Consider the following 17,433-nt stretch of genomic DNA (forward strand, 5'->3'; position numbering starts at 1 on the left):
TCATATACTGACCAACCACAAATACCTCAGCCTCTTCTAGAACCTTCTAAGTCTGCTCCTCAGTTACATAGGGAACCCTTACAAAGCAGATTATAAAAACAAGCAAAAGGTTAACTTTTCCAACCGTGATGATAATTAAGAACATATCCCTGAATTGTAGAGGAAATGGGTGGATGAGTAGGAATCCTGTATGATACCTACAAATAATAAACAAGTAATTTGCTCATCACTGAAGAGAACAAATGGGATTCCCAACACCCTTGCCTACACTATAATGTTTTAGCACTTCAACCTCCTCAGTGTAGTTAACCCTGTAGTGCAGATGCAGTTATACAAGCAGGGGTATTCCCAGATAGGAGCAGGAAAATAAAGATATTTGCATAAGCCATCTTTTTATTGGAACAGCTGAGTCCATACTAGGGCTTTTTACCAGTATAACTATTTTGGTTTGAGAAAAAACAAAAAAACCCCAAAACCCTAACTGAAACAGTTACACTAGTAAAACATGCAAGTGTACATTAAGTAAGGTCTATGCTATAGACTTCTCCTTGGCACATCTTCGTGGGGGGCGAACAGGCATGATGTGTGACGTGAGAGTACAGCTATGTTGACGTTAGTCATCTGCAAAATTCCACTTTTGTCAGGATACGCTGCAAATGTACTTGGCATGATTTACCAGCACAGTGTGCGTGTACCTGTGTGTACACACACACACACACACACACACACACACGTCAGGTCTCAACAGTTTGAAGAACATACCAAAAATAGGACCTTACAGGACTAGAAATGTTGGTTGATATAACTGAAGAGAGGCGCTCTCACTCTGCCACAGGAATCCAGCAATTCCTTCTGTCTATGACAAAGGCATTACACTTTATATTTGTGATAATTTAATGTGCAAGAAAACTTAGCTTTAGAGGTTTTTATGGTTCTCTGAGTTTTGTACAGAACAACTCAGAGTGACTAATATATCATGTCTTTATAGGTGGAGACACAAAATACTAGCACCAATTAACTTCTCAAACTATCAAACATTGGTTTTAAAAAATGTTTTCCTGACTATGACGTGATATATACAAAATGTTATCAACACTTATTGTGCATTATCTCCTTAACTCACTCACAGCTTTACTACTCGCAAGCAAGCCATGGAGCCAAATCAAACTCATGCAAAATAAGTAAGACAATTAGGTATGCCCTGTAGCCAGACATGAACCCCCCCATTTGGGCTTTTCTTCTTCTCCCCACCAGTGGGAGAGACAGAGAGAGAGACAGAGAGGGAGACAGGCAGCCTTTGATGTCCTGGGAATGCAGGTGTGCTGTCTCACTCAGAGACTCTACCATACACAGAAACCAGACAGTGAATGGGCTAACTAATGGCTGCCCTTCTGGCTGATCTCGGTGATTGACACGCCTGATCACTGCCCCAGGAAGAACGGAGAATCTCCGCCCATCACCTCCAAAGGTGCCCAACTGTCCACAATTCACACGTGCAAACTGAGCCTTGCACCTTCCCTGGGAAACCTGGGGTTCAAACACATTCCTCCCCGATTGGCCACTTGAGACCAGGAAGAAGCCTACGTGACCAAAGGGGTACGTAGCCCACCCCCTTTGAGTTCCAATCACCTACACCTGCTGGCCAGGTCTGGAATTGACTCCCGAGACTGGGGACGCCTGGTTCGTATCTACTTCTTCCCGGGGGATTGAGAGAAAGATTCTGGGTCACACCAGATCTATGAGGCAGGGGTAAGAATTACACTTCTTTCCTATAGGAATTGAGGGAAAGACTCTGGTTCCACCAGGTCTAAGAGGCAGGGGTGAAAATCACACCTGCAACGTGCCTTTCTTGTGTACACATTACTTGTATTAGTTTAAGCCAGCTAGTTTGTCTAGAACTTTTCTTATGTTAAATTGTGTTGTTTCCCCTTTAAAAACCGCAGGTACTAACTTTTTGGCTATAAACTGCTAAAAACCATTAGCCTGTCAATCAAACCGTGGCAAGCCCTTATGTTATCTTTAAAACACGTTTACCCCTTTGATCTATTAGAAAACTGCAATCGGCCATTACCTTTTACATAGAACCTCAGAAAATCATTATCTTGTCTGTCAAACCACAGGGGGTCCTTACCTTAATTGGCTAGCTGCTGTCAGCAATTACCTTCTGTAAACATTAGTAACCACAAGAAAAATCATTATCCTGTCACTCACTTGGCGGCCATCTTGGTTTCATTCATAAAATTGGGCGGTCAGTTTAAAAACCCCTTTTACTCGTGGCAGCCGCTTCTGTTGTAAAATCGCTGCCAGCGGTTTTCCTATTAACTGCTGCTAAAGTTATAAATAAAAATTCACAATTGTTGTACTCTAATCATTTGTCTTAGTTAAATTGTTTCTATCTTTGTATAAATAAAAAGTAACTGTTAAAGCCTCTAATAAGTGTAATTTTCCTCTTGCTGCTGTACCCGAACTAAACGCAAACCAAAGAACCCAGCCTGCCCTAGCTGCTTAGTGTAGCTGCCAGTGCGGCATCACACCCTTTTGCCCCACCGGACCTTTAGCTGGCACCTGGGCATCGGCTCACATGCCCATTTTACGTAACACACACACACACACACACACACACACACACACACACACACACACACACACACACACACACACACACACACACACACACACACACACACACACACACACACACACACACACACACACACACACTTCCACTAGTAAGATACAAGGCTGTACTGTCTCCACCTCTCCAAGCGTGTGTCCTCCAACAAAAAGCAATATTAAAATAAGAACTGGCAAAATTACCTCAGACATTCTAAACAAGAATAAAACTTGATATCTGGGAAATTTTTGGCACTTCCTATGCTGGAAATGGCTAAATTTCAGTAATCGTTCTGTGTAAAGGTATGTGGTTGTAATTATGGGACTGCCAAACAGATTTTAAGACTGGGGAGGGGGGAAAGCTGGATATCAGATTAAAGTAACAAGAGATGGCGCAGACAACTATTCACTATAGCAACTCTGGGTACTCTTGCTACAAATGTCCAGATATTAGGAGAGTCTTTGTAGGTTCCTGACTTCAGCAACATCTATTGTAATAAATTTCAATCTGTCTTGTGTCATGAAAAAAACTACTTCCCTTCATTAGTTTTCAATTTGTCCCCTTTCAACTGCATTAAATATTTGTTCTTGTGTTACAAAACAGGGAGAACAGATGCTCTGACACCTACATTTCCATACTTTGAACATGGTCTTTCTTATCTGTCTTCTCTAAATAGAGCAATTCCAACTTTTCTTCAAATAAGAGCTATTTCATACCAAATAATTCTTTGTTTCAGCTCCCTTTAGCTAATCCTACAACTTTCTGAGATGGAGTGATCCAGTACTCTATACTGTACTCCCTGAGGGCAAACCACTGAGTATAGATAGGTAGATAGAGATCTATCTATCTATCATGGTAGTTGTTGTGTTAGTCTTCATCCAATTCCTTATGCATCTTAACATTTGTCTGTCTGTTGGGGGGGGGGGCAGTTATCTATTGCAGCTGTGTATTGACCAGAAGTATTGCTAAATTGACTAAATAAGTTTTAACTTTGTCTTTCAATGTGATGCCAACATCTTTTCCCTGAGCAGATTTAATACAAAAAGATTCTCGCAGGTGTATTATAAATACATAGGAATTGATCAGTCATTGCTCTGATTGGTTTTCATCTAGCAGCCTGTGTCTAACCACAGCAAATACCAGATACTTCAGTGGACTGTGCAAGAAACCCTAAAAGCTACAATTACTGAAAAATCTCCACATAGGATAAGTTTACTTTGTACCTTTTGCCATTAAAGGTTGGATCATTTACTGAAACATTAGGGTTTTATTTCCCTTACATAAATTGTTAGATTTTTTAAATCCTGAAGAATTCTTGGAATCAGTGGAGACTGTAGAACCCACTGCCTTAAAGAAATCGTGATTAAGTTAGTTTTAAGTTTGTCTTTCAATTCCCCATTGCTTTTATATTATGGAAAAGTGCCCAGTTTAATACTGCTACACAATCATAGAATCATAGAACACTAGGACCAGAAGGGGCCTCAAGAGGCCATCGAGTCCAGTCCCCTGCCCTGACGGCAGGACCGACCACTATCTACACCATCCCTGATAGACATCTATCTAATCTGTTCTTAAATATCTCCAGCGAGGGAGATTCCACAACCTCCCTTGGCAACTTATTCCAGTACTTGACCACCCTGACAGTTAGGAACTTTTTCCTAATGTCCAACCTAAACTTCCCTTGCTGAAGCTTAAGTCCATTGCCTCTTGTTCTCTCCTCAGAGGCCAAGAAGAACAAGTTTTCTCCCTCTTCATGACACCCTTTAAGATATCTGAAAACCGCTATCATGTCCCCCCTCAATCTTCTTTTTTCCAAGCTAAACAAGCCCAATTCTTTCAGCCTTTCTTCATAAGTCATGTTCTCCAGACCTTTTATCATTCTAGTTGCTCTTCTCTAGACCTTCTCTAATTTCTCCACATCTTTCTTGAATTGGGGTGCCCAGAACTGGACACAATATTCCAGCTGAGGCCTAACCAGCGCAGAGTAGAGCAGTAGAATGATTTCTCGTGTCTTGTTCACAACACACCTGCTAATGCATCCCAGAATCATGTTTGCTTTTTTTGCAACAGCATCACACTGTTGACTCATATTTAACTTGTGATCTAATAGAACCCCTAGATCCCTTTCCGCTGTACTGCTTCCTAGACAGTCTTTTCCCATTCTGTATGTGTGAAACAGATTATTCCTTCCTAAGTGCAGCACCTTACATTTATCTTTATTAAACTTCATCCTGTTTACTTCAGACCATTTCTCCAATTTATCTAGACCATTCTGAATTATGACCCTATCCTCCAAGGTAGTTGCAACCCCTCCCAGCTTGGTATCATCTGCAAACTTAATAAGCGTACTTTCTATGCCAATATCCAAATCATTAATGCAGATATTGAACAGAACTGGTCCCAAAACAGACCCCTGCGGAACCCCACTTGTTATGCTTTTCCAGCAGGATTGAGCACCATTAACTACTCCTCTCTGGGTACGATTAGTCAGCCAGTTATGCACCCACCTTATTGCAGCCCCATTTAAGTTGGACTTACCTAGTTTGTCGATAAGAATATTATGCGAGACCGTATCAAATGCTTTACTAAAGTCTAGGTATACCACATCCGCTGCTTCTCCCTTATCTACGAGTCTTGTTATCGTGTCAAAAAAAGCTATCAGGTTGGTTTGACATGATTTGTTTTTTTTACAAAACCATGCTGGCTGTTCCCTATCACTTTACTACCTTCCAAGTGCTTGCAGATGACTTCCTTAACTACCTGCTCCATTACCTTTCCTGGCACAGAAGTTAAGCTGACTGGCCTGTAATTTCCTGGGTTGTTCTTATTCCCCTTTTTGTAGATGGGCACTATATTTGCCCTCTTCCAGTCTTCTGGAATCTCTCCTGTCTCCCATGACTTTCCAAAAATGAGAGCTAACGGCTCAGCTACCTCTTCTATCAGCTCCTTGAGGATTCTAGGATGCATTTCATCAGGCCCTGGTGACTTGCAGACATCTAAATTTTCCAAATGGTTTTTAAACTTGTTCTTTTTTTATTTCAAAAACTAACTCTACCCCTTTTCCACCAGCATTTACTATGCCAGGCATTCCTTCAGACTTCTCTGTGAAGACTGAAACAAAGAAGTCCTTAAGCATCTCTGCCATTTCCAAGTTCCCCATTACTGCTTCTCCCTCCTCACTGAGCAACGGACCTACCCTGTCCTGGGTCTTCCTCTTGTTTCTAATATATTTGTAAAAGGCCTTCTTGTTACCCTTTATGCCTGTAGCTAGTTGGAGCTCATTTTGTGCCTTAGCATACTCACTTTGCATACATTTATCATGCTCCATTTTAAAATCTCTTCTAGTCTATAGTCAACACTCCTACAATCCCTTAATTCTTTGTATAGAAATTCTCCCATATCTTTAAATCGTTGCCACAATTTATTTTTGAATTCCAACCTTTTCCGTTTTATTTTTAGATAAGGTAACTAGAAGTAAACATGGTGAGAGACCACCACTGATTGATGGTTTCAAATTTATACTGTACAGACTGAACCTCACTAGTCTGGGATACACTCATATGACATCATCCATAATCTGGCAAGATTTTAGTTAGCCAGATGACCGCTTCTCATGGGTGTAGCCAAGTTTCCCATGGGCCCAAACAGTTTGTTTGCAGACACCAGTCCTGGCTTTCACTGTTCTGTGCTGTTATTTAGCTCTAATTTACTCTTAAATGTTTCCTAAGATCCCAGTAAGCAGTGGCAGTGCTGGCAATGCTGCTAGACAACATGGTCCAGCAATTTCTCTTGTTTGGCACTGGTCAGGTCCCAAGGGTGTCAGGCTAGAGAAGTTCAATCTGTACTTCCATATGAGCCAAATGCTTACAGAACCTATGTTTACCTGTAGGCTTCAGTGTCAGGGGCATTAGGCTTACAACCATGGAAGCCCTGTATGAGAAGCCACCTATATCAGATGATGGGCTGTTCAATGCCTTCAAGTGTGATCTTTCACATGTACTGGCATTTTCAGAAGATTTTACCCTGATGTACCACTTCTCCATAGCTCTACCCCACCTTTAGTCACAGAAATCTAGATGTTGATAACTAGAGCTGGTTGGAATGTTTGTGAGAAAAATGCTTTTTTGTTTCGAAATACGCTCTCTCTCGCTCTCTCTCACACATACAGAGGAAGATGTCTGGAATCCAGAGTGGGCTCTCTAGTCATTTAGAGAGAACTGAAAACACAATACTTTCAATGCAAACTCCATTCTGACAATATCCCATTTCACAAAAACGTTTGAAAAGTTTGGTTTCAAGCCACACAGGAAAGAAAATCATCATCAAAAAGCTTTGAAAGCTGCCACAAAATTGGCATCCTCTGGCCAACTCTATTCACAACACAGGATGTTATCTGCAGATATTCTGTCCAAATGAACATCAACAAAGTAGTGCATAACTTGAGTGAATCTCTCCTCTGGCAACCTAAATCAAGATACTCTTATTGGATGGGGGAGATGTAACTAGCTGTATCCTTGAGCGAAGTGCAGTCTCTCAAGAAAGAGCAGAGTTGTTAGGGATCTTCCCCACCTTCTATGTTAGCCCATCCAAAAAAAGTTTCAAGGACACAGCACCTCTATTCACAGGGAATGAATAATCCAGAGACTTGTCAACTTTGTCCCTTGAAGATACATGAACACAGAGCAAGCAAAAACTACTGGAGTTAGACAAATCTTGGAGAAAATGAAACAAAGGCTAGAATCTGTAAGACAGTGTTACTTCATCTCCTGCAGAAACACACGTGGTGTGGTGAGTTTCCAGATTTAAATGTGGAAGCTAACGTATGTCAAAATGTCAACCCCCTTAATCCCACACAAGGATTGATGGAAGATCCAGAAGTGAATGCTGTCAGTAACTGACACTGAATGCACCGAGACCACAGGCCTGCGTAGGTTCAATGTCAGTATCAAATACCAAGTTTGGCAGCAAACATGAAACAGATTTGGGCACTTAGCTTCCTCCATCAGCATCAAGATCTCTTACATAAGTGACAAAGATGGCACCAATATTTTCAAGCAAAGACACTTGAAATGATTCAAACGCAGATGCAAATCCACACTGTTGCCATCTATGTTCATCCAGATCACTTCCTATTGCTGAACACAAATAGATTATGTGAAAACTTTGATACAAAGCTGCTTGACATGAAGTAGTGAGTTACAAAGATTGCTGGTTTCAACTTATTGCCTCCTCCACGTGGCACTCTGATAACAAAGATTCTTCATTCAACAAGAAATTAGAGACCAGGAACAAGACATAACATGCAGAAGCCCTGACACAATGGCTACATCTACACTAGCCCAAATCTTCGAAATGCCCATGCAAATGGCATTTTAAAGATTACTAATGACGCGCTGAAATGCATATTCAGCACCTCATTAGCATGCTGTCAGCCACGACTCTTCGAAATCGCCACATTTCGCTGCCACGTGGCTCATCCAGACTGGGGCGGGTCCTTTCTGAAAGGACCCTGCCAACTTCGAAATCCCTTATTCCTATCTGCTGACAGGCATAAGGGGATTTCGAAGTTGGTGGAGTCCTTTCAAAAAGGACACTGTCTGGACAAGAGGCGTGGCAACAAAACACGACAATTTCAAAGAGCCGCAGCCGGCAGCATACTAATGAGACGCTGAATATGCATTTCAGAGCCTCATTAGTAATCTTTAAATGCCATTTGCATGGGCATTTCAAAAATTTGGGCTAGTGTAGACACGGTCAATGAGACAAGTTCAATCTGTTGACTACCACAGATCAGCCAGGTTAGTGGGGCTGTTGGATCCAAAGAGTTGCTACATCTGGCTAGATGGCTGAGACCAACACTTAATTACCCTTTTTTCTCACTTTGAGAACACTGGGCCAGCTCAAGGAGTCCTAGAAGTGTCCACTAGAGCAAACACTTTATGGATATGTCTACACTAGGGCAAAACTTCGAGATGGCCATGCTAATGGCCAAACTGGAGAATACTAATGAGGCACTAGAATGAATATTCAGCGCCTCATTAGCATGCTGCTGGCTGTGGCACTTCAGAAGTGCTGCATTTCACTTGTGTGGGGCTCATCTACAGAGTGGGGGTTCTTTTTTGAAAGAACCCTATAAACATCAGCTGACAAGAATAAGGGGATTTTGATGTTTGCAGGGTCCTTTCGAAAAGGACCCCCATGTAGACAAGCCACGCACAAATGAAATGCTGCACTTTCGAAGTGCCATGGCTGGCAGCATGCTAATGAGGTGCTGAATATTCATTTCAGCGCCTCATTAGTACTCTCTGATTTGGTCATTTTGAAGTTTTCGCCTAGTATATGATGTAGCCAAGATGTTTCTGCTGTTTTTGAACAAACAGATCTACGTGATGTGACCATACAAACGTCTCACTCAGTAAATGGTGCTTTTCTAAGAGTACAATGCAGCACTTATGCCTGTCCATGGGGGATGGTGTATGGCTACATGTGTAGTTCCTGATTTTGCTGAGCTTGCTTCCTTCTTATTGAAATAAAAAGGACATCAAACTTGTAAAAGAAAGAACAAGAAAAACAGAGCAATTCTAGAGAAAATGTTTATGTTTCCAGAGAAAACTCCCACAGAATTTGGTCAATCCTCTAAGGAAATTCCAGACATTTTAAAATGAAGTTATATAGAAAGGTTCCAAAAGATGCAAGATTTAAAAAAGAAAACACACACACACAATATCCTGGAAATCTATGGGAATGGTGAATATGAACTTGAACAGGAAGAGTAGCATGCATGGAAAAGCCACATCACTACAACAGCTATCAGTATTTGGGAGCATGATTTACATAAATATAGGACAACATACTTTCCACTCCCTCGTGTTTCCCTTCTGAGAGTTGTTGAAAGAGGATTAAAGAAATGTTTCAAATAAATTTCCTGAAAGGATAGCTACCACAAAATGTCGTGTATCTAACAGTAGGTCCTATACAAATGAGAAATTCAAGTCAAAACAGAAGTATTTAAGAATTAAGAGAATTCACTGGTATGTTAATCGGGCATGGACAGCACACAGAGCTGGAGTAGGAACACATTTCAAAATCAAGCCAGTCTCCCTAAAATATAGTTTAATTTTTGAAGATCCTTCAAAAGAGGGTTTTTGAAAAGAGAGACCAGCCAGCCATATCTCTTGGATTGTTTTGACATAACATATAAAGCATCTAGGCAGCAGGATAGACTAGATGACCCTTGTGGTCCCTTTCTAATCCCATGTTTCTAAGCTGATTATTATTTTGTGATTAGCAGCAGAATATTTGTATTGCCTAGCAATTCAATGGAGCTGGATTATTTATTTAAAAAAACCACACCTACAGAGTGCTCTCTGGATTACTTTCCTAGTCAAAATAGATCACAAGAGATGTGGAAATAAATTTTTAGAGGAAAGAGGCCAGTAACATGATCAGAACTTCGAGATCCTATACCAGGACATCCAGCTGAAGCTGTAAACAAACAGCAGCACAAGAATACCTGCCTGCACTTTAGAGCAGAGGTCCTCAAACTGTGGGGCACACATCCAGGGGCAGGGAAGAACAATGGAAAACATAGCTGGTACCTGCCCCCCTTACCACATCCACATTATTAAACTTCATCACTACTGCACTGACTTCCAGCACATACATGACTTTTCTGGTATGGGATGGGAGATCCTGGATTACTTTCTTAGCCTCAACTGGGAAATTCAATCTCTCTTGCAGTCAAAACAAAGTGCTAAAGATATGAGCAAAAAGGCGTATTACCTCATAGTAATTTATGGAATTCAAAGAAATTATAGTGACATATAAGTCGTTAATAATCATTCTAGAATGGAGTTTAAAACAAGCTATGGTGGCTCAATCAGCCCCCTGCCACCAAGTTACTACAGGTTGAATCTCCCTAATCTGGCACTCTTGTCCAGCAACATCTGTGGTCAGGCATGATCTCAGTTAGCCAGATGTCCATTTACTGGGGGTATGGCCAAGTTTTCTGTGAACCCCTACAGTTTGTTTGTAGCTACCAGGCCCTGACTCTCATTGTTCTGTGCTGTTATTTGGCTGCATTTTACCCCAAATGTCTTATAAGAGCTCAATAAACAGTGGAAGTGTTGGTAATCCTGCTAGACAATATTGACCTCCCGTGGTTTGGAAAATCTGTCATTTGGCACCAGTCAGGTCCCAAGGGTGTCAGATTAAGAGATTCAACCAGTATATGAAAAAACCTTTGGCTAATAACTTGCTTTGGAAGGAAGAAAAATTAAATTTATCATTCTGTTGTTGGATTAGAAAAGAAATCTAAGAGCTCCCACCTCCTTTTAACTTTTCCTATCAATTCCTTTATCACTGGTCTTCTGCAAAATTCAGTTTGTAGCACTCAACCCTTTCAGAGGATTTATTTTAAATCAGGTAACCTCAAAAACCCTTGGAATACATCACTAGCCTGGGACAGTGGTAACTGAAACGTGAACCTCCACCTCTCCCAAAAAGCTATCCATAAACACTGGCGGAAGATGGAAAATGAATACGCCCAGAATCATAACAGAAGCTCTTGCTTTAAGACAAATGGACAGTGTTAACACAGGTGGCTAGATGTATCAGAAGTCTCTGAAAGCAGATTAGGATTTCACAAGTTTGTTTCTTTAGATCAGTGTTCCCCAATTTTATTTAGCCATGGAACCTTTTTAAACTCAAAAGAATGTTGTGGAGCCCCAAGCCTGCTCCCATCTCCAGGATTTACCCGCCTCAGCTCCCAAATCTGCCTCCCTATCTCCAAGTTTTACCCACCATTCCACAAACCCACCTCCAGGCTTAACCTCTTCCAGTGTCAAAGCCACCCCCACATCCCAGGCTTAATCCCCCCAGTCCCAAACTGCTCCCCAGGACTAACCTATCCATGATGCTGACTGGGGAACATACGCTAGGTGGCCACATGTGCCCATCGGAAAGATGACTGGTGTGGAGGTGTTCCACTGGATGGGAGGAGTTGAGCCATGCCCTCCGCAGGAGTGTGGCCGCTTGAGGCTCCCTGCCCTACCTCTGCTGAAATAATGGAACTAAATTCAGTTGGTTTAAACAGCCAGATCCCAGCCGCTGCCCTGCCGGCCATTAAACCAATTACATTTAGTTCTGTTGTTTCAGTGGCAGCAGGGGTGGGAGCCACAGAAGAATTTTCTTGTAGAACCCTTATTTTCACTCAGTGGAACCCTGGAGTTCCACAGAACAGCATGTGGGAAACACTGCTTTAGATCACCGGAAGAGTGGTTTTTTTCTTATGTTCAGTGCAAATGACTGCATCTCCCCCATGCAAAACACAATTCATCAATTGTGAATAGTAGTCTTTAGACGTTCTTGATCGATTTAAGGTCAACTCCATTTTAGATGTCTGTCTCAAGAGTCCTTGTAAGTGTATAATTTTTGCTTAAAGACAACCAGAACAAGAGGCTGAAGAGTATTCAAAGCTAGTGATTGAACTCAATCACCACACAGGTCCCAGGTCTGGCATCCTCAGGATCTGACCAGTCCCCAATAAAGGGATTTGCTGTACCAGGGCGAGGTCCCATGAAACCAGCCAGCCTCATCCCTGGCTGGCCACCCTGCCTACACAGTCCCACTCTGCATGCTGCCTGCTGCAGACCCCAGCTGCAGACCCCAGCTGCCAGTCCTGATACTGCTGCTAACCATGGGCTCCTGCTGTGGATGCAGTCCTGCTGTCCAATGCTCCTGCCCCACTGTCACTGCTGGAGGACTCCAGCTCTAACACCACGCCCAGGTCTGGCTCCAGTGCTACCGCAAGGGCACCAGCCCAGGGTTTTCTGGTACAGGAACATCCATTGCCGCACCAGAGAATCCAGTTTTTAGAGGTACAGCCGGTACTAAAAAGAAAAACACGTTCTGGCAACATCAGCACAAAGACCAATAACAGCCATCCAGAATATTCTGAATCTTCTTCGGATCAAAGACCAGTAATTTAACTGGCCAACATATTTAGTAACAGCTGGACTTCAGCTGTTTCCAGTGTTTGCAACTTACAATTACTTTCCGTTACGCCACATAACTATTAACTGTATGTATTTTATCCAACAGACACAATGGGCCAAATCCCTCTCTCTCCATCATGCACAATCACACTGATTTTAACAAGCGGGGGGGAAAAAAACCAAAAAAACCTGGTCCTGTGTCAACTTTAGCATTACTAATCAATTGTATTACATATGAACACTCTCCCTGTTTGAGATAGACCTTTATAACATAACTAGCGTATTTAAGAAAAAAGGTGTATTCTAAAGATATGCTTTGTGTTCTTGCTATTGTGTACAATTTAGAATGGCATGTATACTACAAATAGGATTTTAACACTTTCTTGGCCATGTTAGATTGAGCCCAACCTCATGGGATTCAACACTTCTCAGTAAAATCAATGGCTAGCGACCTTTGTTTCCTAGAAAGTAAAATGACAGTTTTTTTACATATAATTTCTGCACACCCATTTCAGCTGGAAAAAGTTCCTACAAGTGAACATGCAAGTTACCAGAGAAAAGAGGGGTTAGAGCAAACAGAAATGTGCAATTTGTGAGTCTTATAACAAAACTCAGACTGAGGCAGGCAAGACACAGCTAGCCAAGACTTTTAATCTGCCTGTCCACCCCTCCCCCACACAGACCAGCGCTGCTCAAAGCAGCTAGTTGCTCCCTGTGGCTATCTGTGCTGCAAAGGAGGAGGATTAAGTGGTGAGGCTTTGTATGCTGATGCTGCCCTCATCCCCAGCAAAATCTCTCCACTCCCACTGGCTGATTTCTCCTTCATTCCTCCTCTAGGCGAGAGTCCTGTCTTGCATTCACACCCCTCCCAGCCACTGAGCCCCAAACCCTTGTCTTAGGTCACCTCCCAAACCCTCTGAACCCTCCTCTCCCCAGCCCACAGTCACAACAACTTCCTCCTCGATCCTGCACCCCTCCCCAGGCCACAATCCTCTCCTGTACCCATACCCCCTCCCAGACACGGTATTCCAATTCCCTGTCCCAGGTCACAACCCCCTCGTTCACCCAAGCTCCCTCCCAGACTCTTTCCTGAATCTCAGTCCACGACCCCAACCTCCCTTCTGCACCAAACCTCTGTCCTAGACCCCCGTACCCCCTCTATAGAAAAGTGCAATCCCTGACCATTTACTAAAACCTTGGAGTGGACCACTATCAAAAGTTGCCCACTCCTGCTTTAGACCAAAGATTTATCACTTGTTTCACTTGCTCTAACACAAATACCTGCAGAAAAGCCTAATAAATTCTTCCATACAAGACTTAATTTACTGACATTCCACTGAATTTACTATCCACACTTAATAATTATCAAAAACATTTATGTTTAAACAAGGGCTTGACTCCAGTCTATTTTAAACTTCCTACTTGTTCCTGTCATGTTTTTATATTGAAACATTTGTAATATCACAGCTATCACTGAAGTGAAATGCGGTTTGTATCACTGTTCTTATTTCAAGTTTTCCCAGTGTGAAAGTCTCCTTTAAAATAAATTTCTAAAAAAGTGACTTACAGGGAATCCCCCAAAATGCAGTTTTTGTACTTTGTTTTATTTCTTTGTTTTGTAGGTTAGATTATTTTTTAGCATTCAGTTTCTAAAAAAAACCTCGTGTGCCCTGAAAGACTACAATAAACAAACAGTGAGACAATGATATCAAAAGAATGAAAGCTGAGCAATTTAGATGCTACAAAGATTCAGTCAGGCTTTTTTCATTTAATTCAGGGCATTTTGCCACTTAAAGCAAAATAGGACACACAAAGGTCACCAACTTCCGCATTTGCATTTGGGAAATGATAATTGCCTTTCGTATTCCTAACAAAAACCAAAATGATGATGGCTTTAACTACCTTCCACGATGACAGCACCTTTCTCTGGAATTCCTCAATACCCCCATCCCAAATTGAAAATCAGTCCACAGGCCCTACCCCCAACCTGCCCAGAATTGTTCTCCAAGAGCAATATCAAATATTTCCTCCCATAATGGGGATGATCAAACTTGGTCACTCCTACGGCAAGCAAAAGCAGCTGTATTAAGTTAATGGAATATATTATTTTACACCAGAGATAAGCCTTACTTTGCTGCACTCTCTGGCGCTACCAATCTAGAAGCAAATTAGAACTGTGCTACAGCAGTAATATAGTACATTGTACAAGATCGCCAGGCTGCTTCTGAAAGTGCTGATTGGCTTCCTGCTGCAGAATCAGCAGGAAGAACTTGTTATTGACATTTGCTCTCATACAATGGATTTTTTGTGTGTACTGATAATGAAGTGTTTGAGTCTATTTTTAATAAACAGATATTCAAAAGCTGAAGGATAGTGTAATATTTTAAGAGTCAAATTTTGCGCCTAAACTACATCAGAGCATCCCCTAATTGTGTTGACTCTCAATGGCTTTAGTACTAATCAGAATACTTGATGAACAGTTTATAAAAAGAATAGGAAGCATACCACAATTTTTGTTCAAGTAGTATATACAGACATAACTGGTCAGATTAAAGTGATAGCGGTTTAGTAACGTCAGTTAGTCTTAATAAAATCCTTTTAGGGTTCTAATTTGCATACATCTCATTACACTTTTACTCACTGAAAACTTATAAGTAAATATAAATCTTTTAAGTTAATCGTTATGGGAGGAGTGAGGTGTGACCACATTTTAGAATCTACTTGGTCAAAAACTTCCCAAGATATTGTCCTATATAATACATAAAAACTTAAATATGTGGGTAGAAGATAAAGAAAGGTTTGGAGTATGAAAGCCCACATTACATTCTTCTCTACTGAGGACAAGTTACAGGCACTCATATATAGTCCCCTGAACTATACAGCACAGGGCATCAAAATAATCCAATCTCTTGCATTTCTGAATGAAGAGATCACATTTGTCACCACTTTTAGGTCTTCTTTTGTTCTTGCAAAAATCCATTGAGACTTCATTATGTTGGGTGGCAAATATCTGACAATACTGCTGATTTGAAGTCAGTAAAAAATGAATATATTGCACGTACACTATATTAATAGTGACGGTACAAGACCTCAATGAATTCATATGACTATTTTGCTATATATAAATATGATGGATTACATGATGACAATTTTAAGAGTATTTAAAAATAAAACTATATAGAGAGACTACACACACTCCCAGACTGTAAGTAAATGAAACAAGGAAATACAGAACAGGTATTTTTATATATGGACCTGAAATGCTTAAGTCACTTGTTCCCTTGGCCTAAGGCCAGGTCTAAGCTAGACCCAAAAGTCCATTTCAGATACGCAGTTCTAGTTATGGTAATTGCGTAGCTAGACGAGATATATCACAAGTCAACTTATGTATCTATCTTCAGAAAGGAAGATGGACAGGAGATTTCTCCTATTGACCTTCCTTACTATAGCAAGTACCAGGGGTTGACTGCCAACCCCAGACAGGGTCGATCTTCCCGGAAGTGTAGAAGAGCCCTAGGATTTTTATGCAGAAGAATATAGATAAGGAAAGAGTAGCAAAGTTAATACAAGACCTACATATTGGACTGAATTCTGTACTGTTGTAATCTCTCCCCCACTTATACGATCCAACGGGATAGTTAACGTGACTGCACAGAATGTACATCAGTATAGAATTTTATCTTTTGTACAGCAGACAGCACAATGGTCCCCATCCTGATAGGTGCTGTTAGAGATAACAGTAATACCAATAATGTGTCCTAGAAATCTATTTTTGCCAACTCCAAAGGAACAGGAGCTCTTGCAGTGATGTTCCTGGTGGAAATATCATGACAGAAAGACTATATTGAAATGCTACACTTTAAAAGTGGTGAGGTTCAGATGGACAGTATGATAGTAAAGTCACAGAGTGGCCATGAGAAGCAGGGAATATTCTGTTTTGTAAAAATGGTGCAAGTCCAAGTCTGATACACGAGATTTTTAAAACCTCTGCATTGGCAAATGATGTCAAGGCACGTTGGCCAAGCATTCACGTCATCTTTTTTGCAGAGCCTGTATGAGAACACCCTGGTCTTTATTTTGTGATATGACACTAGTGTTAATACAGCCCTTAAGGATATTTCTTCCTGTTACATCTATTAAATTGTACTGCTCCAGTATATGAACATTAGCAGATGAACTCGCATTAAAACATATCTTGGGTGGGGGGGAGGGGAAATAGTTTATATGTTATTGTTACTAAACAAGGTTGCAGAAAAAGAGGTAAGAAGCTCAAAAACTGTATATGAAAGAATTCAGAAGTGCCCTCTCACAGACATGACTACAAAATGGAGAAGCCAGTATATTTAAACACGGGCAGCGTGTGGTATGATCAAAACTCTGCTTTTTTAGTTATTTTATATTCCACATAAATAAATAGTAACTGATTTGTCTTAAAATGAATTAGAATCAAATGAGCCTTTTTAAAATTACTTCCTTGAAAAACAGTACATTCTGCATGGCAATGTACGTATTGTGGAGCAAATGTTGTTACAGGTACTAAGCACTGAGAAAGATTAGGAATATATTTGCCTGCCTAACAGCTGTTGCTACCTGCATCAGGAGTGGGGAAGAATCTTTATGGCCAACTCCAAAACCTAAGGAGTTTAAAAAGACTAAGTATGAGCAATAAAAATCTGAAAAGATGTTTGGACACTGGGAAAAGCAAAAACAAGGGCCAACTGAAAGGTCTGTTTTCATGGTGGTATTATCTGCTTCGAGGCTTGGTTGTCATACAAAAAATGGGGACAAGTTGATATTTTTTGTATTGTGAATACTTAAATTACA

At 41.1% G+C, this 17,433-nt stretch overlaps 1 protein-coding gene across 12 annotated transcripts in view; it reads right to left on the reverse strand.

Moving 5' to 3' along the window:
- WDR33 (WD repeat domain 33) overlaps positions 1 to 17,433 on the reverse strand; it is a 103,384-nt gene that overhangs the window by 39,930 nt on the left and 46,021 nt on the right. Inside the window, exon 8 of one of the 12 annotated variants that reach the window (XM_075004560.1) lies at positions 13,754 to 16,122. The exons of 10 other annotated variants lie outside the window; for them this stretch is intronic. In XM_075004560.1, the coding sequence (XP_074860661.1) occupies positions 16,037 to 16,122 (86 nt within the window). In that variant the 3' untranslated portion in view covers positions 13,754 to 16,036. Of the gene's footprint in view, positions 1 to 13,753; positions 16,123 to 16,193; positions 16,423 to 17,433 lie in introns of those variants that run through there. One more of the 12 variants, XM_075004561.1, reaches the window with a different exon arrangement.

This window comes from Carettochelys insculpta, chromosome 10 (assembly GCF_033958435.1).
Source record: "Carettochelys insculpta isolate YL-2023 chromosome 10, ASM3395843v1, whole genome shotgun sequence".
In the NCBI taxonomy this organism is placed as follows: domain Eukaryota; kingdom Metazoa; phylum Chordata; order Testudines; family Carettochelyidae; genus Carettochelys; species Carettochelys insculpta.